Genomic DNA, 25249 nt, shown 5'->3' on the forward strand with positions numbered 1-25249 from the left:
GCCAAATGGAAGTTAAATCGTGCCCCAGCAGGCTGTGGTCTGGTGTCAGTGGTGAGGGACACGTACAAAACACAGTCCCCTCTGGAAAGGTTACAGTCCAAAGGGGACTTTTAAAATCCATTTTTTTATATAAGCTGCCCTACTTTCTCCCTCATGCCCTCTCCTCCCTCTCCAGCCTGATCCCAGACTCTCCCAGGGCACAGGGCTCCCAGACTGGGTTAGATGATGCATTTTCTAAGCATCTGCAGGTCTCATTACCAGCATCCACACAAGAATAAATACCAGGGTCCCTACCTGTGAGCGTGTGAGGAGAGGCAGGGAGAGAACCAAGAGAACCAACCCCTCCCTGAAAGCAGAAAACAGCAGATCTACTGTCCACTTTTCCCAGGAATTGCTTCTCCTCTCCTCTCCTCTCCTCTCCTCTCCTCTCCTCTCCTCTCCTCTCCTCTCCTCTCCTCTCCTCTCCCTACAATGTTGCTGCCTCAGCCCTCCAAATTTAATTACCAGGTAATTATGCATCACATTCAGTGTTTTGGTCCTGGCAAGGGCTGAGTGTCACCAGTGTTGAGACCAAGAAAGGCATTTGCTTTGTGCACTGGGAGCCTGAAACTCCTCTGGGACCTCTGAGTCTGCATCTCTCACAGGAAAACCCAGAAACCAGGGACAAGCCCCATGACAGAGTGGGGACATCACTGCCACAGGGCATTCTATGGTCCCCAGACCACAGGATGCCATTCCCAAACCTGTCTGAAGGAAGAGTGGGGAAGGGAGCACAATGAGGAAGACACTTTCATTTTGGCACATCCCTCACTAAGAGGTATTTGCCAATAAGCTGATAATCAGGTGGCCTGGCCACCCCCAGGATGTTAGACCTTGGTGCTTAGAGAATATTTGATCATACACTATCTCCATTAGGAGTTTGTAATCCGCTATCACGGCATTTGAGAGCCATCTGAGTATAAGGAGATTTTTATTAATGGTTCATGAGCCTAAAAGTCAAAATTGACTCTCAGAGCAGATTTTAACAGTTTGTGTGGGATTTATATATTTATCTGTCTCTTCACCACCTCTTCTCCCCCCCACCATCACCTCCCTCTGCTCTGCCCCAGCACTGAGGTGAAGCAGCAGCAGGCAGACACCAGGCAGCCCCAGCAGCTGGAGATGGTGTTTCTCCTTCCCTTCTGTCTTTCGCTCTGTTCTCTCTTTCTCCTCCTTTTTCCTTTCCTTTCCTTTCCTTTCCTTTCCTTTCCTTTCCTTTCCTTTCCTTTCCTTTCCTTTCCTTTCCTTTCCTTTCCTTTCCTTTCCTTTCCTTTCCTTTCCTTTCCTTTCCTTTCCTTTCCTTTCCTTTCCTTTCCTTTCCTTTCCTTTCCTTTCCTTTCCTTTCCTTTCCTTTCCTTTCCTTTCCTTTCCTTTCCTTTCCTTTCCTTTTTCCTTCTTCCTTCTTCCTTCTTCCTTCTTCCTTCTTCCTTCTTCCTTCTTCCTTCTTCCTCCCTTCCTCCCTCCCTCCCTCCCTCTTTTTTCTCCTCTTGTCCCTCTCTCCTTCCTCCCTCCTTCTTTCCCTCTTCCTTCTTTCCCTCCTTCTCTTCCTCCCCTCCTTCTCTCCCTCCTTACTTCCTTACTTCCCTTCTTTTCCCTTCCTTCCATTTCCTTCCTTCCCCTCCCTCACCTCCCATCCCTGACACCTCCCCACACGCAGCCCAGTGCCCACCCAGCCCAGCCCAGCTCACACCATGCCCTGATCCCCAGCAATCCCATCCCTTCACCCCAGCACAGCCCCTCTTCCCTGTCCTCTCTTTCTAACCTTCCCAAACCCAAACCCATTCCCAACCCCTCAGCCCTACTCCCACCCCCCCAAATCCCAGGTAAAGGCAGTGCCAGGGTTGTGAGTGGGAGTTTGGGGTGTTCCTTTGCCACTCCACTCAGTACCAGGTGGTGAAGCTCCACTGCATGTCCCTAAATCCGCTTTTTTCCAGTAAATCTCCCCTGTCTCCTTGGAAACTGGCAGCGCTCCCCAGCCCCAGGGTCCTCCTGGAAATACAACACCCCAAAAGTTGTCCCTGTTTTGGGGCTCCCTGGGCTGGCTCGGGCTGGGGTGGGAGCAGGGATGCTCTGGCTACTGGGGAGCCCTGGGAAGAGTGGGCTGGTGCTGGTGGGGAGTGGAAAGGAACATTGGGCAAGGTGCAGGCAGATGGAGAGGGAATCGGACAAGGAAGCAGAGCAGGGGCAGGAGGGGCTGAGCCGAGGACAACCAGGGAGCAGGCGGGGAGCAGGCAGAGGTGCTGGAACCGGCATTCCAGGCAGTTCTGTTATGGTTGCAGTCCAGATTTCCCTCCTGTTTTTCTGCTATTCCAATTTAAGGGATTTTTTCCGCCCTCCGTCGGGAAATGCCACATTGGAGAGCAGGTAGAGGACTTGTTTGTATGTATATTTAGGGAGGCTGGGCAGGACACCTCAAATCAAGCACTGTCCTCATCAGCTCTTTGCCCTTAAATCCAGCTTTCCAACACTAAACTGGGCTGTGGTCTCCCCAGCTTTTCCCCAGATTTTATTGGATCCAGGATTGCCTACTGCAGCCTGAGTTCAGAGGAAATGAATTCTACCAGGAAATGTAAAACATTAAAAATTAAAAAGGAGTTAAAACACTCTTTACAGAATATTTTGCGTTTGCCAGCTCACCTTGGGATTTTGCCCTTTGCCCACGCATGTGCCCATTTAAATTAAACTCAGAAACAAACAGGGAGAGAAAACATGGGAAGTACAAAAAACCAGGGAAAAATCAAAGAAACTCCTGCCATGAATTAGCTTTTTCTGATAAAAACGAGCACTAGCTGGAGGAGCTCATCCCTGACAGACAGGGAAATACTCAGGAAAGAAAAGTAAAAGATAAGATGGGGAAAGCTAAATGCAAAAAGAGGTTTTTAAGAGGCTTTAAAAAAATTAATAATCAAAAGCTCAGGAAACAAAGAGCTTTTCCAGGCAGGTGGGATGCTGTGCCCCAGTTCAGTAAGGACTTGGTTTTCTTGAGCATATTTTTCTTGAATACATTTTTTTGGGGGAGAAGTAAACTTGTTGATTTGAAATCGGTGGAGAAATGAAACTTTCCACGCTGCTGCCTGGGAGATGCCGGCGGCAGGGACGTGGCTAGCACTTCCCAAACCTGCCCTGCATGGATCCTCCCGGTACAAAAAAAGAAATGAGAAAATCACCGAGCGACACACGCTAACGTGAGGCAGCACAAAACCTCGCCTGCACTCAGAGCTGTTTATTTTGAAGGCCGCTCTCTGTTCGTGGTGGCAGGGGACAAAAATGGCACTGCAGGAAGGAGCGGTTTGCTGGTGCCCGTGGAAGGGGCAGTTTGGGATGCTGGGGTGCAGAGTCCAGGGATGGCCGGAGAGGCACCATGGCTGTGTCATCGCTTGTGCTCCCCAGTCCTGGGGACCAAGGCGTGGTGCTGGTGGCCCTGGGTGACTCACAGGGTGCTGGTGACAAGCCCTGAGGGACAGCTGGTGACAGGGAACTCTCTCTTTCCAGAGGTCCATTTTTTCTGCTGCTCTAAATCCAGCCCGAGTTCAGGGCTCCAGCAGCCCCAGCGCTGCACGCGGGAAGGAGAGAGGGAGAAAGAGGGAGAAGGACAGAGAAAGAGCCACCAAGAGCAGGGATGCTTGGGAAGGGCCTGATCCTGCATCCTGGGGCACTGTAGCTTCAGCTTGTGAGGTTGTAGCTCGAACACTTGTCTCTCTCCTTCCCCAGCACCTCTGCTCAGAGCATCCTGCCTGATCCAGTTTCCCCCTTCTCCTGCCTGGAAAGTTTAGGGCTTTCCCCAAACACACAACTGGGGACTCCATCCCCTGGGAAGCCACAGAGCAAACGCACCCGTCCCTCCCCACGCAGAGATTCGGCGAAGCTGGGGTGGGAAAAGTCACATTATCCAAGGTCTGCTTGTAAGGAAAGTTTTTTGATTAAAAATTTCAAAAATAAAATAACGCCCCTCCTTGATTTTGCTTCCTTCACCTCAGGGAGCTGCCAGCAGAACCCCTTTTGTCTCAGCCCTGCAGAAGCAGCCAGACCCTCCTGGTCCCCCGTGCCCAGCTGCACCCGAGGATGGCATCGCCCTTTCTCCGTCACTCGCCAGCTGCGATTAAAATGGAAGACAACCATCAGGTGTGCTAGAACCATTTTAATATAATTATACATATCTGCCAAATCCAGGAAAAAAAGGTTTATGCATATATATCTTTTTTTTTTTTTCTTTTTTTTTCAGTTAACATCTGCAAGCATAAACGACAATGAATTTCTTGGTTTAAATTCATCCAGGTCAGAGCAACTGCCCAAAGTCCTGTTGGATTTGACGGTTACTGCCAGCGTGGCCAGCAGTAAGTGAGCTCCAGAGGAGTTAAATGTCCTCGGGTGGGGTATTTTCGGTCTTTCCTCTTTCATTCAGAGACAGTTTGTTGTAAAAAGTTTCAGTGCAGTTCACCTCGGGTGAAAGGCGATCGTGTTTTTTGCGTTTTTCTTTTTTTTCTTTTTTATTATTTTTTTAAATATATATTTTTAATTATTTTTTTTTAAAAGATGATAATAGGTAACTCAGTTGCTCTGAATTTCACTTATAATTATAACCTATTTAAATCACAGCAGAACTCCCGCTGGTGCAGAGTTCATAGTTGCATACAATACAGGAGATCACAGTTTTGAAGTCTAGCACAGATTAAAAACCACAGATGTACCATTTATATAAGACACACACTGATTGTCTCTTAAAAACTACATATTGACTCCTTATGAACATTATCTTTTTTTTTCTTAAACTTTAAATAAAGTAGTGCAGCTAGGACAATCAGTCACACAACCCACACAGCCCTGAACCAAGTTCTCCGGGTGCCAACTTCAGCAAGTTGGGCATGAAACAGTTGGATGAGCTCGAGAGAGAAAGAAAGAGGGAGGGACAAAAAGAGGGAGAAAAAGAGAGATGTTGTCCATTCTGAATATTTTAACCGAGGGTTGGCTAACACATTGGAAACCTCTGGGTGAAGGATCATCTTTCCACGCACACACAAAAAAAGAAATAAAAACCTAGACTCTCTCTTTTTTTTTTTTTTTTTTTTTTTTTAAAACTGGCCCGTAGGTGGGACAATCTCCCACCTCTTCCAAACAAAGAAACCCAACAATTGCCTAAAACTAGAAAGAACACAGATGGGTCTGTCTGGTTTCTGCTCACTAGATGATCTGTCCGTTTAAGGCCTTCCTCCTCCGTTTTTCCTCTTTATTATTCCTTTTCCAGAGCGTCTGAGCAGGAGATGAGTCTGAACGGGATCACACCAACACTGTCCCCCTCTTGTTGCCGTCGGTTTTTTTGTTCGTTTGTTTGTCCGTGGAGTTAATTTTCTCTTTAATTTAACCAAGACCTGACTAAAACTGGAGCGCTCAGCCCAGCCTGTTCGTTCTCGTCGCGATTTCTCTCGGTATCACAAAGGTTCTTCACAAAACCTGGAACTTCCATGACGATGTCTGGTCCTTATAATCCAAGCAGTCAGCATTGAAGTTTAACTTCCAGGAGGCGGTTTGGTCTTTATAATCCAAGCAATCGGTGGTGGAGTTAAAGCCCAAACTGGAGGCTCCGTAGCCCTGGGTGGAGAGGGAGGCTGGAGACTGGTTGAGGTGGCTGGTGACTGCGTTGGCACCCATGGGACTCAGGGTGGCCCCTGGCCCTGGGAGCTGGTGGTGCATAGGGGTCAAGTAAGATCCACAGTCCATCCCTCCGAAATAGGAGGTTGATCCAGCGTATCCTTGGCTGTAGCCTGATGCCTGGGTGTAGGTCATGGGATAGGATCTCTGCATGCAGGAGGAAGAGGTGGACAGGGGGTCTGAGAGCGGGGAGATGGACGCCGGGCTCCAGATGGACACGGGGGCACTGCTGCTGGAAATGGTGGGGACTGAGGTGCTGGAGGGGGGAGTGAACTGCCCGCTGGTCCCACTCTCCGAACTCACTTCCCGGGCTGGCGAATTCTTCTTTTTAGCTGGCCGCACCTTGTTCTGGCCCCCGTTCTGCTGCTGCTGCTGCTGCTGCCGGCACTTGGCTCGGCGGTTTTTAAACCACACCTTGAGACAGAGACACAGGGGAGGGAGAGAGAAAAAGCCTGGGGTTAGGGATACACGGGCAAACCCAAGGTGGGAAAGAAACGATGGCAGAGAGACCTCACCGGGGGGAGACCTAAAACTGTCCCCCAAGAGCGGAGGGTTGCAGGCTGCTGCAAAGAAAAGCTCCGGGGCTCCCCCTCCCTGAGATCATCAGCAGTAATAACAAGTGGAAATCACAAATCAAATTCCTTAATAAGGTCACTTTTGGGGGAGAGGGGGAAGCATTCCTTCTTTGCTGTTTGCCGGCCAGGGACCCCCAGGAATCACTGTTTAAGGCCTATTGAAGTCGAGCCCTTAATTAGAAACAATAGAACATCAGAAAAGGAGGGCACAATTAAGGAAGCAGAGGTAGGGGATGGGGAGGGGGGTAAAGATGTCTCATTTACAGGCTCTCTGCTCTCACCCCCTCGGCCAGAGTTGGCCCCTCAGCCCATCTCACCCCCCCTTAGCCAGGCCCAAGGGGGCCGGCTCTGGGGAGGTTTTGTGGAGAGGAGGATGGGGTTTGGCATGGGAGTATCCCAATCCCAGCCACCACGCTCCAGGGGAACATGGCACCACACAGCCTCGGGAAGCCTCACCAGGAGGCAAGTGGGAGGGATGGCTTTGGAGATGCCGTGCCCCTGCTGCTGGGGCGTTCTGGATCCCAGAGAGGGCAGCGCCCTCCTGCCCTGCCAGCAGCGCCTCCAAAATGCTGCCTGGATGGGGTCCGTGCAGGCTCCTGCAGAGGAGACACAGCCCAGCCCCAGGAGAGGGGCTTCCTTGGTGGAGGGAGCCCCTCTCTCATCGAAGTCCCCTCAAAGGGGACAAAGTCTGTACTGGTGTGAACTGGGATCCCAACCTGGCCCAGCTCTGCAATTGTGGGGAAGGGGGGGGGATCCTTTGTGGCTTCTGCAAGGCCCCCAAATGCATGCAGAGCAGGCTGGGATTTGGGGGTGCTGGAGATGGGTATGGAAGGTTCAGAGCTGGGATCCAGGATCTGCATAACACCCCCTCAGTGCAGGGGGAGGAAGGGGGGGCACACTCCAGCCCTGGGGATGCAAAATGCCACTACAGCCCCTCACTGAACCCCCACCCTTCTCCGACCCTCCTTCACCCCACAAGGGCTTGATTTGGCTTCGGGACTGAATCCATTCCCTAAACCAGTCCCCTCGTCTCCCTCCCCGTCAGGCACAGGCCAGTCCAACCCCTTCACGCCGGCAAGGAGGGGAAGGGCAGGCAGGGCTCTCCGGAGCCTCTCCGCTTCCTACCTGCACTCTGGACTCGGGCAAGTTGATTTTCAGGGCCACCTCCTCCCGCATGAAGATGTCGGGGTAGCGAGTCTTGGCGAAAAGAGCCTCCAGCACATCCAGCTGCGCCCGGGTGAAGGTCGTGCGCTCCCGCCGCTGCTTTCGCGGGGTGGCTGCGAACGGAGCCAGAGGCCCTGGCTGTCAGTCAGCGACCCCTCAGACCCCGGTGTTCCCTCCAGTCCCCTCCCCGGGTGGGCACCCACATTCCCTCTCTTCTCCCGGGGAACCCGCACTCCCAGCATCAGCCGCCACAGTGCGGCAATCCCAACTCCGCATCTCCCTGGATGCGTTTGGAGCATCTGGCCCCGATCCCCAGCATCGGGGTCTCCCCTGTTTGCAGCCCCTTTCACCCATAAAAAGTTGGGGGTGAGGAAGAAGGGAGACAGAGGGACCCCACGCCCTCACCCACCCAAGCCAGCGTGATCCCTGCGCATGTTGTGCCTCCAAAATCCCAGCGGCTTCTCCTCCGTGGAGCAAAAAGGGGGAGGGAAGAGGGAAGAAAAACGTGGCTTACCGGGGTAACCGACGGACGGATGCAACAAATCCATGCCCGAGGTTGTGAGACTCAGGCCATTGACTGCATAAGGTGGTTGCTTAAGATAAGACATCATGCTAAAGTTGTGGCGGGGAGGAGAGTTGGCCGAAATCCGGGCGAGGGGGAGCCGGCCGAGCGCCCTGCCTGCCCCGGGCGGTGCCTGGGGGAGCCGTCGGGCGTGGGGGGGCCGCCAGGTGCCTGCGCAGGAGGGAGAGGAAGGAGCAATGGAGGGATGAAGGGGGAGTCAGGCCAGATCGCTGCCCCCCCCCGCCTCCCACTCCCCCCCCGCTTTTATCCCCGCTGCCTTCCCCCGTCAATCCTCCAGCTCGGACCCCAGCCGGATTTGGGAGCTGGGAGAGACTGACTAGATAAACGCATCTCTCCCCAAAAAGGGCGAGGAGGGGAGGGAAGAGGGGGGGGGGGGGGCACATCCCAGCCAGTAATTACTATCCGAACAAAACCCCCCCATGCCTTCAACTGCCCGCATTGTACGGCAGCCGGGGGCATTTGCATAGGATTCACGGCCGGGCACCGGCTAATTGTCTCAAGCAAAACTTGATTGGGGCCATTGGCAGACACAAAGAACCCCTCGGCTAAATAAATAATGCAGATAACAAAGCCCAAGGGTGAGAAACAAAGAAACAATTCAAGAAACCTATCTCTCCACTAGTCTCTTGCAAGGACTTTAATTATCCCAGGTTTGGGCAACATTCAAACCTTCCCCCCTCTCCCCCTTTTCCCCTTCCCCCCGACGTTGCTGCATTTCAGAGCTCAAATGCCCGCTCGGGAAGAGCCAAACTTTTTTGCTCTCCCGCCATCAGTCCACGTCTGCAGTAATTTCCACCGGCCATTTGCACCTAATTAGTACTCTGGGTAATTAGATTTGGAGGCAAGTAACAGATTTATTAGGCTTTCAAGAAACTCTTGATGACGGAGCTGAAGCTAAACAAACACCTCGGTGGCGAGCGGCCCCGGGACAGCCCCGGCGGGCGAGCAGCTCCCCCGGTCCCCTCTCGGGCTCCCCCGGTCCCCTCTCGCTGCCCCGACGGGACCGGGCTCTCTGCAGCGGGGTCTGAGGGGGACCCAAACACCCGCTCCACCAAAAAAAAAAAGGCCGTCAAGGGGCCAAACAGGGGCTCCTAAAAAGGTTAAGGCTGTTTTTCCCGTAGAAAATATTTTTAAAAAATCTTTTAGAGCAAAAGCTCGCCCTTCCATCCATTCCCAGCGGCCGTCGGGAAAACAAACTCCAGCGCAACTTTCTTCCCGAAACACCCCAAAACTCCGTGTTTCAGACCAGCCGACTCCCCGGGAGGGCCAAGCGCTGCCGGGGGGCTCCTGCGGGACCCCCCGGCCCCGGTGCACCCTCCACCAGCGCCGTCGGTGCGGGTTCTGAGCGGCGCGGAGTTTCCCCTTCTCCCCTCGGGGAAGGGATTTGCCGCGCACAAACGCGCCGAGCGGCGGAGGGAGCGCGCATCCAGCGCGGGGTGCGCGGGGTCGGGGCCCGCTTTTAGCATCACTGCCCCGGGGGAGGCCGAACGGGGACGATTCTACCGAGGGGGTAGCCCCGCTCCGCGGCCGTGCGGCTTCGGCCACCGCTCTGTTCGCCGCGCAAGACGCGCGGAAGAGCAAAGCGGGGGTAGCTGCCCGCTTCAAAACGAGCGAACAAAAATTAAAAACAAACAAACAAACAAACAAAAAAGGAAAAAAAGGATAAAAAAAACAACAAAAAAAAGCGCAAACACCTCCTCCCAAAAAAAGCAACCCTAAAGCCGTTCGGTTAAACTCGGCGGCATCCCGCCGAGGCGCCAGCCCGGCGCGGCCGCCCGCGGAGCCCCTCGGCCGCGGCCGCGCATCCCGGGGCCGCCCCGCAGCCCGCGGAGCAACGGCTCCACTCCGCAATCTGTCACCTTTCCCCCTCCTCCTGCTCCCCCCCCGCTCCGCACAGATCCCGGCTACCAGTTGCTCTGCCCTCGCTCAATAATAATTACCCCGTCCGAGAATTAATTATAATAAATGTTTTCTTGATAAACTAACGAGATAATCCGGGCGGCACACGCTCCCTAATTACGAGCCACCGGCCCCGGCTCCGCTGCTCGCCCCGGTGATTAATGCGGGGCAGCGATCCGCGCCCGGGCGCGCAGCCTGCGCCCCTGGCCCCGGCCGCGCTGCGGGGGGACGCGGGGCCGGGGGGGCTCGGCCGGGGCGCGGAGGGGCTCCCGCGGAGGGCAAGGGGAAAGGTGCCAAGGTAGAAAAGCGAATTTGTTTTCTTTTGTTTTGCAAACGAGAGCCGCTTCACCCGCCCTTGCCGCGCTCCAACGAATTTCTGACATTTTTAAAATTCTAATTTTTTTTTTTTTTTTTTAATTCAAACCTTTCTTTCCCCTGAAGGGTCTGTTTGGGGTGATATTTTCCAACATGGGAATTTTACCCCGGGCCAAAGGCGGCGGGGGTGGACCCGTCACCGGCTCTGCCGGGCGGTCCCCAGCGCTTCGCCCTCCGAACCTCCGCGCTGCTCCGCGGCCGCGGCCCCTCTCCGGGACCGGGAGCGGCGGAGCCGGGCTCGGCGGGCAGCCACCTCCGCCGCAGGGCCGTCTGACCCGTCCCTGCCTCCCAGCAGCACCCGGCCGCATTTTGAAGTGCTTTTTCTCCCCCCCTTTTTTTTTTTTTTTTAAACTAGAGTTGCACCTTTTCAAAATAAATAAATAATAAGCCTCAACTTCTCTAAGCAGCCGCAATCGAAATAAACCTCAGCAGCGAAGCAGGTTTTTAGTTCTAAAGAAACTTGTGCCGGTGCACAAGCACTTTTCCCGACTTTCTCTTTGTCAGCGCGGTGCGATTCAGAGGAGAGAGGCCGGGGCGCGTTACTCGCGGTCGGTGTCTTTGGGAAGCGCTTTCCCAAGGCATAAAAAAATTAAAATAAAATAAGATGAGGGAGGTGGAAAGCAGCTCCAGCCCCTCTCCGACCTGGATGCCATTTCTGCCATCCGTTTCGCCCACACCAAATCGTGAAGCTCCGGCCCGAAATGCCTTGAAGGTTTCTCTCCCTGCGCTTTCCAGCCCGGTTCTCCCGGGCCGCGAGTGCTCAGAAACACCTTTGCAAAATTACTTTGCTGAATCTCCGCATCGCGAGGAAGAGGAGGAGGAGGATGAAAGGGTTCTCAGGTAGGAGTGGAGAGAGGGGAGAAATTTCTCCTTTTTTTTTTTTTTAATTTTTCTCTAATTTTAAAAGTCCAGCTTGAGGTCAGGAAATAACTACAGGCCAAAGGAATAGGCCGGGAAAAAATCATGTACCCAACAAAATCGCGGTGAAGCCCCGCGCCTGCCCGTGGAGAGCGAGCGGCTCCGCGCCCGACCGCGGGGGACGAGAGTCGGGGGGCGAGGGCGGCGATGGGGAGCGCCCCCGGATTCCTGGTTTGGCCCTTCGCCTTCTCATCCTGCAGCTCCCGGTCCCTGCCGAGGACCGACCCGGGGCCGCCACCGCCCGGCCCGGCCCGGCCTCTCCCGGGCAGCTCCTGCGGGAGCCGCCTGCTCCCCGCCCCGGCGCACCCCCACCGCACACAGGCGATTTGAAAATAATAATAATTTTTTTTTAAAAATTATAATTTTAATTCCCCTCTCCCTGTATTCCTGCCCGCCCAGCGATTCCCCCAAGGAAGGATGGAGCCAGCGTGTCGGACTTACCTGCGAGCCTCGCCGGAGCCGCGGGCAGGGCTGGGGGGCGAAGGGGGAAACCTGCTCCCTGATCCTCGCCAAATTCAGAGCTCGGGCTGAGCTGGGAGAGAAAGCACAAAGCGGGAGGTTAGAGAGCTCGCCGCATGCACATGCCCACGACATCGGGGGAAAGGGGGGGGGCGGAGGGGGGGTGGAGAAAAAATGTTTGAAAAAGGAGAATAAATGGGGGAAAAGGGGAGGGGACGGTGCAGGAGAGGGATGCAGGGATGCTCGGGGTCTGGGCTCGGTACATACAGAGCTGGCCGGTGCTGGAGCTGGTCAAAGTGATTTTATTTTTAATAATAGTGGCAGGGTGCGTTGGAGCTGAAGGTCTCTACCTCTCTCGGGGAGCTTTGCTGAGAAAGCGCCTCTCTGGCAACTTTTTTGACGCAAACTCTCCAACCAATGGCAGGGAGAGAGTGATTGACACATCTAAGCCAGGGGGAAAATAATAAAAACACACACAGGGGGAGGAAAAAACAGGCCGCTGCTGTACCGGGGGGACAATCCAGAGAGAAATAACAGCCACCGAAATGACACCAGAATATACATTAAAAGAACCTGCTCGATTTAAAAATATACATTATGGAGTGGAGCGGATGAAGTCATTGTAGAAATTAATGTGATGGACAGCAGAGATGGAATTAGCGAATTGCCCAGGGAAGACGAGGAAGGGGGGTCAGCAAAAGGCTGGGGGGTGGCTGCAATAATAACAACAACAAAAGATATTAATGTATATCAGTAAATATTTGTGAAGGGGGGACACGGAGCCTGCCAGGAGCCCTGGGCTGAGCAGAGGGGAGATGGGTGAGAGGAAACCCGCGGGAGCCAAGGGGAGAATCCCCCCCGGCACAGAGCGGGGTGCCAGGGTGCCCCCAACCCCGCGTCCCCCCAGTCCCACCCGCGGATCGGCCGCACCCCCAATTCCAGTTCTCAGGGGACAAGTGACGCCTGGAAGAGGGGAAATAGAGTCACCTGGGGGACGACGTAAATGCATTTAAAATTATATTTTTAAAGATATACAGGGATGATGGTGTAGAACGGGACGTAGAGGCGTCGCGTTGAATTTGCAAATAGGGACGTGCACATGTTTTTAATTGAAATAATTTGGGAGCAGTGACGGGCTGAGGGTGAGGAGGGCCCAGGGGGTTCCCGCTGCGGGGCACAGCCCGGCCGGGCGCACCGGAGCAGGGCACCGGCATGTTCCCCTCGCTCCTCCCGTCCTCGCTCAACTTCTCCCGGGTCAAAGCACCCCGAAAATGAAGCTCTGGCAAAAGGCAGGAGCATGGAGGCGGCTGAGGTCGGAGGGAGGGAGCGCTCACACACTTTCCTCACTTGTGACAATGGGGGGAAAAAACTGCAGCAGCTCGATCATTTTAACGGGGTGACCTATGTTAATGAAGTTATAGCAATTAATTCGCCTCTTTGTGGCTCTCTCCGAGCCTGGCTGCGTGCGATCCAGCGTGGTTGTCCTTGGACTTTAGCGCCGGCGGTGCAGCCCGGGCTGGAGGTTTGCAGGAGCAGGTTTGGGATGCTCGGGGCTGGGCTGGGCGGATGGGTGGTGTGGCTTGGTTTTGGGTTGTTTTTTTTTTTTTTTTTTTTTTTTTTATCCTTTCCTCCCAGAAAGGAGGAGGAAGGAGGCGGCAGAAGGGAAGGAGGGAGGGGAGAGGAGGGGAAATAAAACAAACAAACAAACAAACAAACAAAATACCCCATCGCCCAGAGCCGCCGCAGCCCTGACCGCAGGAGCCGCTCCCACTTTGGCCGCTGGGTTGTATTTTTTTTTTTTTTTTTAATTTGCGAGGCGACTCCGTGCAAAGTTGGTAGCCGGGGTACCCCCGGTTGGTACCCCCCGGCCCCACGGGACCCCCAACCCCTGCCCTTTTTGGAGTTGTGTTTTGATTTATTTTTCTCTCCCAGACCCATGAGATTCTTTTGGGGGGACTTTTTGTGGGTTTGTTTATCTAGTTGAGGGGGTTTTTTTAGGGGGGAAGGGGTGGGGATAAGGGAGGGGCAGCTGCAGCCGCCATCCCTTTGCAGCATCCCCCCCTCTCTCAACCCTTGCCCAGAGATCCGCGCCGGGCAAATCCTTCCCTCACCTCCCCGCATGTCGGCACGGCCACGCCACCCCTCAGCCTCCCCTTTAGCAGAGCACCAGGAATAAATATCCCGATTGAACCCTTCCCCCCCTCCGCCCCCTCCGCCTTTGCCATCGTCTCCCGCCCCCACATATTATTTAATAACCTTAATCCACCTCGGAAGAATGAGAGAGATAATTCGTTCTCGTGTATCCTGACCAGGAGGGTATTTTCGAAATCGATTAAAAATAAAGGGGGAAAAATTTAAAAAAAAAAAAAAAGGAAAGGAAAAAAAAAAAGAAAAAAGAAAAAAGAAAAAAAGGGGTGTCAGGGCGCTGGAGGCAGCCGGGCTGTGGCAGAGCAGGGCTGAGCAAGGCAGAGAAATAAAATTCAGTGCCTGAAGAAAGTAGCTGGGAGAGCAGGATGGGAAGCGCAGCCCAGCCCGGCTGCCAGCCCTGCCCGCAGCTGCCTGGCCCTGGGCAGAGCTGCTGCCCTGCCTGCAGCCTGCCACGGGAGTAGGAGCATCCCAGCCTCTCCCTCTGTCCCCTCCAGCCAGAGAAGTTGGGAATAATTCCCGCGGCCAATAAAACAAGTGGCAGAGATGGACAGTGTTACTTAAATAAACAAGGGTCTCTTTAAAATTCTCATCCACTTCAGATGTCTAAAGTAAGATTGTGATGATTTTGTCACGGTTTGGTAAATTTACCCCTTTAAGAGGCTTTCATAAATCCCAGAACACACCTTCAGCCAGATTTGAATATAGATTTAGGTTTTAAAACCCAGAAGCTGGGAACACCGCTTTATCAAAGAGAATTTCCCTTTAGCTTAGCAATGTGTCGGAATGGCTCTTGCAAAGATTGGATCTGAGAGGGGGAAAAAGGGGGAACCTTCTTTCCTGGAGCAATCCTGCACACACTTTGCAGCTGCCTCTGCCTTCAACCTTCTGCAGCTCGGGGAAAAGTTACAAAAAAAAATTTGATAACAATTGTTGCTGCTGTAGGATCTCGATTTTTAAAAATTATTATTTTTTACTAATTTTTTTTAAACTTTCCCATCTCTTCTGGTCCGTTTGGAAAGCGTTGCAGAGCAGGTACAGTCCCAGAGATCCAGACTATCTGGGGCTAACGGGGAGTGAGTGGAGATGTGTGATTTTCTGCCCTCTAAGAACTTTATGCTCAGAGAACCAAAATCTGCTTCTGGGATGAAAAGAAACTGTAACTTCTGCTTCTCAGTAAGTTCTCCAACTTTCCGATGCCAGTCGGGTTACAAAGCCATTTTCTCTCTCTGCATAGCTGTCTCTCTTCTCTCCTTTTCTCGCTCACCCTCTTCACTTCTCCTTCTGATTTAATTTCCGACTCTCCTCACTATCGCGACCGTTCCGCGAGGGGTTTTATCGCCGTGTGTATCGCTCCCAGGGCTGAGCTGCTGCCCGCGGTTATGATGACCAAGCTTGGGGGGAGGAAAATAAGAAATCATTTATTCAGGTCGGGTGAAAGTTAAGGAATGAAGCAAGAAAAAAAAAAAAAAAAAGAAAAACCCACCCCAAAGTGAACCGATTTATAATTTGTCATCTTTGTATCTCTGATCGGCTCTGGAAAGCGATGCATGCTACGCGCTTTTAAGCTTTTCCCTCATCGGATTTGTGTCTAGTTAAAATATTCCAGACTTTCCTTGAAGTTCATCTGCAATTCAAGTACCGGTTGGAGTTTATTTTAGTTTAGAGGGGTTTTATTTTGGTTTGTTTGTTTGTGGTTTTGTGGTTTTGTTTTTGTTTTGTTTTTTAAGTTCGACACTCCCCTCACCCCAAAATCTCCCTTTCTGGGGGTGCAAAGCCAGAGACATTGGTATAGCTGCGTCACTTCGAGAAAGGGTCAGATTCGTTTTAAAATGCCAGAATGTTTAAACAAAAAAAAAAAAAAAGCAAAAAAAAAAAAAAGCCCCTTCTTTTCCAAGCGTCTGGGAGGGGGATGGCGGAGCCGGCACCTCTTTTGGGGAAGGAAAAAAAAAAGGAAAAAGAAATATATGAAGGCAGCATCTTTGCCTAGATGAAACCAAGTTTCATAATCGGGGTGGGGGGGACAGGAGAAGGAGAAGAGGGGATGGTGGAGGTATTTCGGGGCGATCTGAAATTTGACCAGCTCCTCTTGGAGCCAGGCAAGTCCTAAAAATGTCACCCCGAGAGCAGCGAAAGTGAGGTCAGACTGGCACCTGAGGGAAGGTCTCATGTGCAACGAGGCGGAGGGGGGGAAGTAACCCCCTAAAAAAAAAAAACCCAACCCCCAAACTTTAAACAGAGAAATAAATGATCAGTGTTAAATAAATAAACCAGCATTTGGGGGAGGCCGTGCGGGGAGGGGGCACCGGCGTGGGGCGGCCCCCGGGGGCCGGTGCGGGAGGCTGGGGCAGGGCTGCGGGGCTGCGGCCGTGTGCGAGGGGTGAGTGTGGGGGGTGTGTGTTGATGAAAGGCGCTAATGCTGCCGATTTACATAATTTTTCTCTCCAGGCCATGAAGTTACCTTGATGAGCAGCTCGCTGCAGCAATCAGATTATAGCTCTCAACCCAGATATTAAAATAACAGTTACAGTCCCGCATCCCGCGTGTTGGCAAACTTGGGAGAAATGAAGGGGTCGGGGGAACGGGGGGAGGGAGAGAAAGAGCCAGAAAAGGGGTTTTGTAAGAAAGAAGAAAAGAAAACCGCAGAGAAGCTTTAAACTAGTCTTTCGTTTGTAACCTTTTACAACCTTTATTTCCCGTATATGAAAAGCTCCTTTTATTGAGACCCAGAAAGAACTTTTATTTTTTTTTCCCTTTCGCCCCCCCCCCCCCCCTTTGGATTTTTAATTAGAGCCCCTCAATTGCAGCCATATATATAGGAATCGATATAAAGTAATCCGTGGAGATGGGCTAAGGTTTTAATCGAAAATCTTCTTTGCCATTCTTTGCAGATCTTCTTTAGCCGCTGGCTGGTGGAGAAACAAACGTTCATTACAAAAATACCCCCCGAGCCCCCCAAAGCAGCTTCCCCCCAACCAAACAAAGCCACAATGCAGAAAGCTTGCAAAAGATCCCAAACCAACTGTTGTTACCATGTGAATAAGAAATTACTCTTATGCTTAACTTCATTCTCCCTTGCAGGCAGGTATTTTTCATATTGAAAAAGTCTAAAACCAGCTCCGAATACAGCAGTTAATTTTTTTTTCTTTCCTAAAATGTCTGTGGGTGATGGTATTATCCATGCGGCAATGGTCTGGCTTGTGCCGCGGGTGTCTGTCTGTCTGTCCGTCCGGCAACAAAGGTCCCACATGTATAACACTGCTCGAAAATCCACATCCCGTCCTCTTGCAGCTTCTCAGACTTAGAAATATTGCACTTTCTTTTATTTTTTTTTCCTTTCCCCTTAGTGTTTGGCTTCTTTCCCCCTTCTTTTCTTTTTATTTTTTTTCTTTTTTTTCTGCAAGTGCTTTATATTATATAAATTTTAACTCTTTGCTTCCCTGCCATGAAATATTTCTTTTCCTATGCAAAAAGAAAGGAAAAAAAATGTAAAAAGAAAAAAAAAATCCCAACTCCCCCCAAAGCTCCCCCAAAGCTTCCTTCTTTCTAAAGAACTAGGGCTGTGTTTCTCCAGGGGAAGGAGGGGATATTAAACAATGCAGGCAGCTTCGGGTTTATTTTGGTAAATTAATTGTGAGACTATTCTGGCTCCTGTGTGTTTCTGCATGATTAAACTGTGCTATTTGTTCCCCAAAGCTGCACATTAGCAGAAAGTGCAAGTCTATTTTAAAGCATCATCCTCAGGTTTAATGTAAGCAAACTGGGCTGAGTGAAAAGTTTGCCCGAGTAATTGCAACTAAGAGTCCACTGTAGTTGTTTTAATCATTATTTTCCATCTGATGAGTGCGTTTTAAAGAATGGACCCTGCATTTTTTTAATCTGAAGGAAGCGAATCTGGCCGTATTTGTACCCCAACCTCGCGTCTTATCTGTATGAAATTTCAATTTATTTAAAAGCCTGGTATTTAATGCACGACACGGGCCACATTTAGTTTAGACAAACCCCCTCTTGTACTTTCTCCATAATCACGCCTAATGAAAACGTGGGATTTTCCCATTATTAAAAAAAAAAAAAAAAAAAAAAAAAAAAAAAAAAAGTGAAAATATAATGCATCTTCATTAGGAAAATTGACTGCTGTGCTCAAGACAGTTCTTAATTGAAAAGGCAACCTATTTTAATGGTGTGGTTGAGGAGAAGATTACATACTTTATCCAAACACAAAGACAATTAATAATGAGGACCAGGCTGCTGCCATTAACTCTAATGTAGTTACATCAATGTCAATGCAAGCGCTCGTACCTGAGAGGTGCTGGGGGATGCGCCCGCGGCCCCTCCGCCCTGCCCGGCCGCGGCTCAGCCCCTCCGCCGCCGCCAGCCCCGGGCACCGCCGCCCCGCTCGGCCGGCAGAGCCTGCCAGCATCGGCCCCCGTCCGAGTTAGCATTATTTTTATTATTGTTTTTAGTTTGAACGGCAGCACGACCCCGAGGAGTTGTGCGAGCGCGGCTCGCCCTGGCCGCCTGCTTTAGAGGGACTTTTCAGAGCTGCCTAATTCAGGATATTTAAGCGCAGGACAATGCAGGGTGGTGGGAGCTCTTAAGCTGCAGTTTGCAAACGAATCCATGCCCCACAGCCAAGGCAAAAGTCCTGTCCTCCCCGCTCGTTCCCGGCGCTGCCAAGCGCCAGCGTGCGCCGGAGCGACGCCTCCAATTTAGGCATTTATTTGGACTTAAAAAAATTAAAAAAAAAAAAATAATTAAACTTTCAGTTGCTCGATGCGCCGATCAGGTGTGTTTATACCGAGCGCTGGCTGTGGAGGTTTTGCTGGTATTTTTTTTTCCCTTCCCTTTCCCAGGAGGAGCGGCTGGGTGGAAGCCCCGCTCCCCCGCAGCCCCGCGCTGCTTGCGCGGCCGCGGAGCCGGGGGGTGGAGGGGGAGGGATGCGCGGAGCGGTGCGCGCCCTTCCCCGAGTTAAACAAAGTCCTCTTCAAAGCCCCTTCCTCGGCAGCGAAGTCGATTTGATAACTATAAATAAAATAATGAAACCAGAGCAGCACATTTCTCCCCCCAAATAAATAAATAAATAAATGTCCGATAACCGATCCCTCCCTCCCAAAATTGCTTCCCCCCTCCCCCAGCTCCATCCCCTCCGGCAACTTTCCCGCAGATCTTTGTCCCGCACCGGGCAAAGCAGCGCCGGTACTCGGGGGGATCCCGGCTGGGTTTATTTTGGGAGGTGGAGGAGCGGCATTCCCGGCCGGGGTCCCGCATCTCCGCCCGGCCGGGGCGGTGCGGGGTTGGGGGGTTCCTCCTCTCAGCCACCTCCCGTGGGTAAAACTGGCTTTTTGGGGTGTCTGGGTGGGGTGCGCTGGCAGCGGGGACAATACGGCCGGGGGCGGCCCGGCGGGGCGGGCTCCTGCCCCCTCCCCGCAGCCTCGGGCCTAATCCCGGCCGTTCCCCCTCCGGCAGCTTTTAATCTCCGCCGGGGGGAGGAGAAGGAAGGGGAAGGTGGAGGGCGGGCGGCGGGGCCGGTGCCGGTGCCCAGCGGCGCGGGCTGCCCGCCCCGGGCGCGTCCCTCCCCGGCCCCGCCGCCGCCGCAGCTGCCGCCCCCGGGAGGGGAGGGAGGGAAAGGGGGGCGGCCCCGCATCGGGCACGGCGGGGGCTCGGGAGGGCGGGACAGTGCCCAGCATCTCCCACCGACAGACAGACAGACGGACAGGGCTGTTCCCAGCATCTCCTCACAGGCGGACAGACAGATGGACAGACCTGTGCCCAGCGTACCCTCACAGACAGACAGGGCTGTGCACAGCATCCCCTCACAGACGGACAGACGGACAGGGCTGTGCCCAGCATCTCCCCAGACAGACAGACGGACAGGGCTGTGCCCAGCATCTCCCCAGACACACAGATGGACAGGGCTGTGCCCAGCGTACCCTCACAGAGAGGACTGTGCCCAGCATCTTCTTACAGACAGACAAATGGACAGGGTTGTGTCCAGCATCCCTCACAGACTGACAGACAGACAGATGGATGGGCAGGGCTGTGCCCAGCATCCCTGCACAGACAGCCATGGCAGTGTGTGGCTGCCCTCCCAGACAGACAGACAGACATGATGGTAGGATGGGCAAAGCAGTGCCCGTCCAGCACTCTCAGACAGAGAGACATGGAGCTTGGACGGGCAGAGCAATGCCCATCCATCTCCCCCAGACAGACAGACGGACAGACAGCTGTGGCCCAGCAGCCCACGCAGAAGAGAGCTGCTCCGGCTGGGGCCACCCTGGTGAGCAGAGCTGGGGGCAGCCCAGGTGGGGCCAGGCTAATCCCCAGGCAGACAGACAGACAGACAGACAGAAGGGGCTGTGCCCCCTCGCCCCGCCTGGCAAGGGGATGCCCCACGAAATCCCAGGCAGACCAGGTGGAGCATGCCTAATCCTTGGCAGAGCGGGGCAGTGGCCGGTGCGGGCAGGCAGGGCTGGCTGGGCAGGGCCAGTTTGTCGCAGGAACACCTGGCCATGGCCCGCTGGATGCTGGACAAACAGCCCAAGCACCACCAGCCGGGGCTCTGCTGGGAGAGGCAGGGCCCGACCCGGTCCCACAGGTGGGAAGGAGTTAACGGGTCTGTGACCATCCCAGTGGGGGATTTTCTACCTGTGAAAAAACATATCGATGCAATTTCCTTGCCTGTGCAGGCAGGGAGAGGCAGAGCAGTGGGGGCCAGGCTGGCTGTGGCCTTTAGGAACTACCCTGACATCCACAATCGGAGATAAAAAGAAAGTTCCTGCTGGTTCCCTTCCAGACAAATGAGCCTGGCCGGGTCTCTTTGCTCTTTAGCAGCATCTGCCCACCCTCTGCACCTGATTTCTTGCAGGAGCCTTTCATCTCTTTCCCCTGCCTGCTCCCAGATCCCCGGCTGCTCTGCCCGCGGGCTTAATGGTACGGGAGGATGCGAGTCCCCCGGGACGGGGCTGTGCCCACCTCCTCCCTGTCATCATCGCTCGCCGGAGCGCTGCTCTTCCCGCAGCTCCTGCGCCTCCTCGGAAGGCTGATTGCAAAGGGATTTTTGACGGGAGGAGAGGAATCCCCGGGGCTTTTGGATTCCTGTCTGGAGACAGCCGTGCTAGGGGCTGTCACCTCATTTCTCTAAAGGCTGTCCCTGCAAAGGGCACATTAGCGACACACGGGTTTATGCCTGTGTCTAAAAAGCAGGAATGCGAACCAGATGCACTTCTGTGGAAGTGTCTCTGCCTTCTATGTTTGTGTTCCTGATGGTGGTGTAGGTAAATCTGATATCAACAGGTTGTTGAGAAGGAAAAAATTCCTCATTTTGTGTGCACTCAGCGATAAACACTGAGATGAGGTCTTTGGTGGGAGCTTTCATGGGTAAATAAATGCCTTCTGGGTGGAATTCTGGCCATTTCTCAGCAGTGTCCTGTCCCCACACACTGTAGTGGCACAGGGCTCAGATCAGTTGCCTGCACGAGGCTGCCAGGAGCATCCAAGATGCCCTCAAGTCCCTGAGACACCCACTCCAAAGGACTTGCAGGAGATCTGTGCCCCCCTGGCTCAGCAGCTGGAGGCTAGCAGGGACACCCAGAGACATCTCAGGTGACACTGGATACCTGTATTTAGGCAACAAAGCCACATTCGCTGTCTGAGCTGCTCCAGCCTGTGATGGTCAGTTCTTCAGGTCCTTTCTGGTGCAAGGTGACACCTCTGCTACAGCTTTTTGCACCCACAGGTGAAATGCAGGAGCCTGTAGGTAACAGAACCCTGCCCATGTATTCTTCTGTGCTCACTGTCCATCTCTCAGTGCCAGGTTTAGGTAGACCAGTCATGATGTGGCAACTTGATTGACATGGCAAGAGAAGTCTGAGTTCAGGAGGTGCTGACAACCCGATTAGTGAGAGCAAAATCCTTCTGAGGTCCCTTGGTTTGGCCATCTGAAGCATATTCCTGCTTGTTGGTGTCTGCCTGGGGAGTGCTCTGGATGTATGGATGTCTACGGGTGAGATCTGGTGAATAGGCTGCAAACCCTGAGGTTCTTCTCTTCCTGTGTGCAAACCCAGGGCCATCAGGATGAGGTGCAGATAAGATAATAGATAAAATATGGCGCTGGTTGTTTTGCAGCTTGCTATGCCAAGGATGGGTAAGGAGGGGGCTGGCTGCAGGTGTTCATTTGAGGGGGAGGTCAAGGACCAAAGCCCAAGATCATCTTTCTGGTCCAGTTCTCTGGGATCCATGGCTCATGCAAAGGCAATATTCTGGGAGAAGGGAAAGGGCTGAAACTGCTTCTTTAGCCCTGCCTGTGGCTGGGAGGAGGAGGAGGATGGAGCAGTGGTGGAGCTGGCGTGTGTGGGAGGGTGTGTGTGCAGGAGGATGGAGTTGGAAAGGTTCAGATCGGACATCAGGAGGAATTACATCATGGAAAGGGTTGTTAAGCACCAGAAGGGGCTGCCCAGGGAGCTGGTGGAGTCCCCATCCCTGCAGGTGTACAAGGAACAACTGGACGTGGCACTCAGTGCTCTGGGCTGGGTGACAACGTGGTGAAAGTCACAGGTTGGACTCGATGATCTTGGGGGTCTTTTTAAACCTCAGTGGTTCTGTGGTTATTTCCAACTCATCAGCTCATGCTCTTACCTCTGGTGAAATGGAGGAGAGCAGCAGCTTCAGCCCTGTTCTGGTTCCTGTAGGACTTTTTAACCCTGGCATATTTTTCTTGTATCATGCTTTGCTTTTGGACTAGCTGTTGGATTTTGGACCACTACTCCACATTTCCTACCTGGGCATGGAGCTGGGAGTAGGTTCCTATAACTTCATAATTAGGACATTCGCTGTGATTTACTCTATTAGAGTGCATAAATCCACGTATTTCATACCTGGTGGGAAATCTGGAATAAGCTGCAATATATCTTAATGTAACACAGACAGTCACAGGCTATGTCAGCAATTCAAATATTTTATTGAAATGCAACTTTCCAACATTTTTTGACATAAGCGTTATCAAGAAATGCAAATTATAATAGTATAACAATATAATTGCTCAATTCCCCTTAACTCACTGCAGTTCTTTTCTGAAGGAACACTACAAAAGGAAGAAGGTCAATTCCTTTCATATAACTAAGGTCTTTGAAACCTTTTTAAAGTGCATTTTTAATAAAATATTTTATTTTCATGCTATCCTCCTGCACTGTAGATAGTTTCAGCCTCTGTGCTCGGATTAATTGTTACAGGAGTTATTATATAAAGCCTATTAGATAAAAAAAGAAGTAATATAAACACCACTGGCTGTATTTTACCCTGCCCTCACCATTCAAAAAAGCTTCCCAGTGGCTGATGTATGAATTATTATCGATGAAACACAGGACTTCTAACACTCCAGATGTTCTGCGTGCACTAAGATCACAAATCCAAGTCCATTTATTAAAGTAAATAGAAGTCCAAGGTGTTTCTCAAGCAGACAAGCTAATTTTAAAGCCCAAGCGGGCCTTTATTTTGAGGAAAAAATATTTCTGAGAAAAAAAATCCCATGAATATGTGGTTTTTTTGTGGCACCAAACTTGGAAGTTTATATATTTTTTACTTCAAATGTGACCATTTCATCAAACCTGCATATTACTCAAAATCTGGAAGGAAAAACCAGTCTGGAATGGAAATGGCAAAATGATTTTGAGAAATGCAGTTGGAGACCTTGGAAAAATGTGGACAAGGATGTTATGGATTGGGAAAAAAAAGGTTTGACCAATAATCAGGCATTTATGGTTGAGCCCATAAGAGAAGGTCATGCTGACTGAAAATCTAGTTATTACTCTGTATACTATGAAATACTTCAATTATCACTAATTATGAATTTAATCTGGCACTGGAACATCCTGCCAGTACTAATGAATTAATTCTCACCACACCTGATGACATAGGGATGTTTTATCTCCAGTTTTCAGGGGAGGAGCTGCCCCTTAATTGAAGGTCAAGCAAAGAGCTTGTGGGAGGACTGGTCTGGTTCCTCCACCCCTTTCACACACTCACACTGACATCCCTTTTTCAGGCTTCAAAATCCAATGAAATAATACCCACAGCATCATCCAGAGGAGGAATTTCAAATGACACTTCTACAGTCCTGGGAAAAGCACCATTTACGTGGTTTAGAGACAAATGGACAGCTCCACATGATATCCCAGAGTGCTAAATTTCGCTCAGGTTTAACCAAAGCATGTGTTAAAAACTCATGTGGCTGCACATCTGAGGCAGATCAGGAGTGCAAAGGTACTTGTTCCAAAAGCCAGCCTCACACACATTGCCAAGAGCTGCTTTTGCAGGCATGGTGGGATTTTTGGGATTGTCCTGTGCAGGGCCAGGAGCTGAACTCGATGATCCTCATGGGTCACTTCCAGCTCAGGATATTCCATAACTCTGTGGTGAGCCTGGACTTTGAGGGAGCTCTGCTACACGTCCAGACCATACAGCTTCAGTTGGCTTAATTTGTCTGCTTGCCTTAATTAGGACCTCACTGGGAACCAAACTGCAAATTTATACCCTGGAAATTTTTCACTTTGCAAAGGGTGGAGGAATACTGAGGGATCTGCCCAGATTTGTTCCTGAGGATAACTGAGCGTCCTCCTGCATTAGCACCTGGATCCAGCACACAGGATATCTCAGGTTGTGTGAATTAACAGCCTTGAGTGTTTCCTCCTTTCACTGAAATATTTTCTTCCTTTTATGCACCAAAATCATCCATGTCCCTGTGGGGAAAGTGGGAAAGGGCCTGGCTGTTGGTTTCTCAGGGAATATGGCAGCAGGGGCTGTGGAAGTGGCACTGGATGTGCCTTCCCCTTAGAGACAGTTTTTGCCCCTGTGTGTGGGTTGGGAGAGGAAAGGCGAGACCCGATTCCAAATTTGTTAAAACCAACACAAATATTGCAGCATGGATCACGTACTTCCATTTGTTTGTCCCAAGGGAATACTTATAAATCCATCAAATTTCAGTTAGTATTTTAATTATTCTGTGTTTCCTCGCTCTTGTAGTAAAAACAGCTTTCATACTTCCCTTCCCTTTCTTTTTTTCCCCTTTAAGGCAGCAAACCCACCCTACTGAATCCTTATAAAGACCTTAAACCACCTGGGAATGGTTCTCACTTACAAAATCGTCCTCATGTGATGCCCCTATGTGGTTGCCTGGCTGACAGCTGGGATTTCCCTTTCCAATGCACACAACTTTTAGCCTGAACTTCTTCACAAACTCTTGCATATTTCTTAGAAGTCTCATCCAGTACCAACCCATTAATCTGCTCTAGACCTGAGTTTCCAACTTCTTCTTCTCTGGAATTGATGCAGAGGGGACTTGTCTGGCTGATGGAAAGGTTGGTGCATTAATCCTAAATCCTTTGGTGGGGTTTTCAGCACCTTACACAAGGAGCTGGGGGGAAAATGTGTTTTCCTTTTGGTGACTGAAGCA

General features: G+C 51.7%; 1 protein-coding gene and 2 long non-coding RNA genes across 14 annotated transcripts in view; 1 reads left to right on the top strand and 2 right to left on the bottom strand.

Moving 5' to 3' along the window:
- Positions 1-4436: 4436 nt before the first annotated feature.
- OTX2 (orthodenticle homeobox 2) lies at positions 4437-12040 on the bottom strand. Its single transcript, XM_048308211.1, has 5 exons — positions 11926-12040; positions 11641-11731; positions 7939-8157; positions 7386-7537; positions 4437-6099 (listed from the first exon to the last, which is right to left on the bottom strand). The coding sequence occupies exons 3-5, from the start codon at positions 8033-8035 to the stop codon at positions 5479-5481; spliced, it is 870 nt and encodes a 289-aa protein (XP_048164168.1). The 5' UTR covers positions 8036-8157; positions 11641-11731; positions 11926-12040; the 3' UTR covers positions 4437-5478.
- Positions 12041-14230: 2190 nt separating this feature from the next.
- Positions 14231-25249, top strand: part of LOC125327457 — a 99831-nt gene continuing 88812 nt past the window's right edge. For 10 of the 12 annotated variants that reach the window (XR_007204265.1, XR_007204261.1, XR_007204267.1 and 7 more), the window contains exon 1: positions 14231-14979. This is a non-coding gene — a long non-coding RNA (uncharacterized LOC125327457). The remainder of the gene's footprint in view (positions 14980-25249) is intronic. The other 2 variants (XR_007204272.1, XR_007204273.1) reach the window with 1 other exon arrangement.
- On the bottom strand, positions 16463-18161 carry LOC125327460. The gene is made up of 2 exons (XR_007204277.1): positions 18103-18161; positions 16463-16712 (listed from the first exon to the last, which is right to left on the bottom strand). It is a non-coding gene; the product is annotated as an uncharacterized LOC125327460 (long non-coding RNA).

Source organism: Corvus hawaiiensis, chromosome 6, assembly GCF_020740725.1.
Source record: "Corvus hawaiiensis isolate bCorHaw1 chromosome 6, bCorHaw1.pri.cur, whole genome shotgun sequence".
NCBI classification, from domain to species: domain Eukaryota; kingdom Metazoa; phylum Chordata; class Aves; order Passeriformes; family Corvidae; genus Corvus; species Corvus hawaiiensis.

Bases quoted from the DNA above. Each gene is read 5' to 3' on its own strand.
- OTX2 (XM_048308211.1), bottom strand. From the start codon at position 8,035: ATGATGTCTTATCTTAAGCAACCACCTTATGCAGTCAATGGCCTGAGT. The intron at 7,538-7,938 runs GTAAGCCACGTT...CTCCGTTCGCAG, and splicing joins TCCGTCCGTCGGTTACCCCG to CCACCCCGCGAAAGCAGCGG. The intron at 6,100-7,385 runs GTAGGAAGCGGA...CTCTGTCTCAAG, and splicing joins TGCCCGAGTCCAGAGTGCAG to GTGTGGTTTAAAAACCGCCG.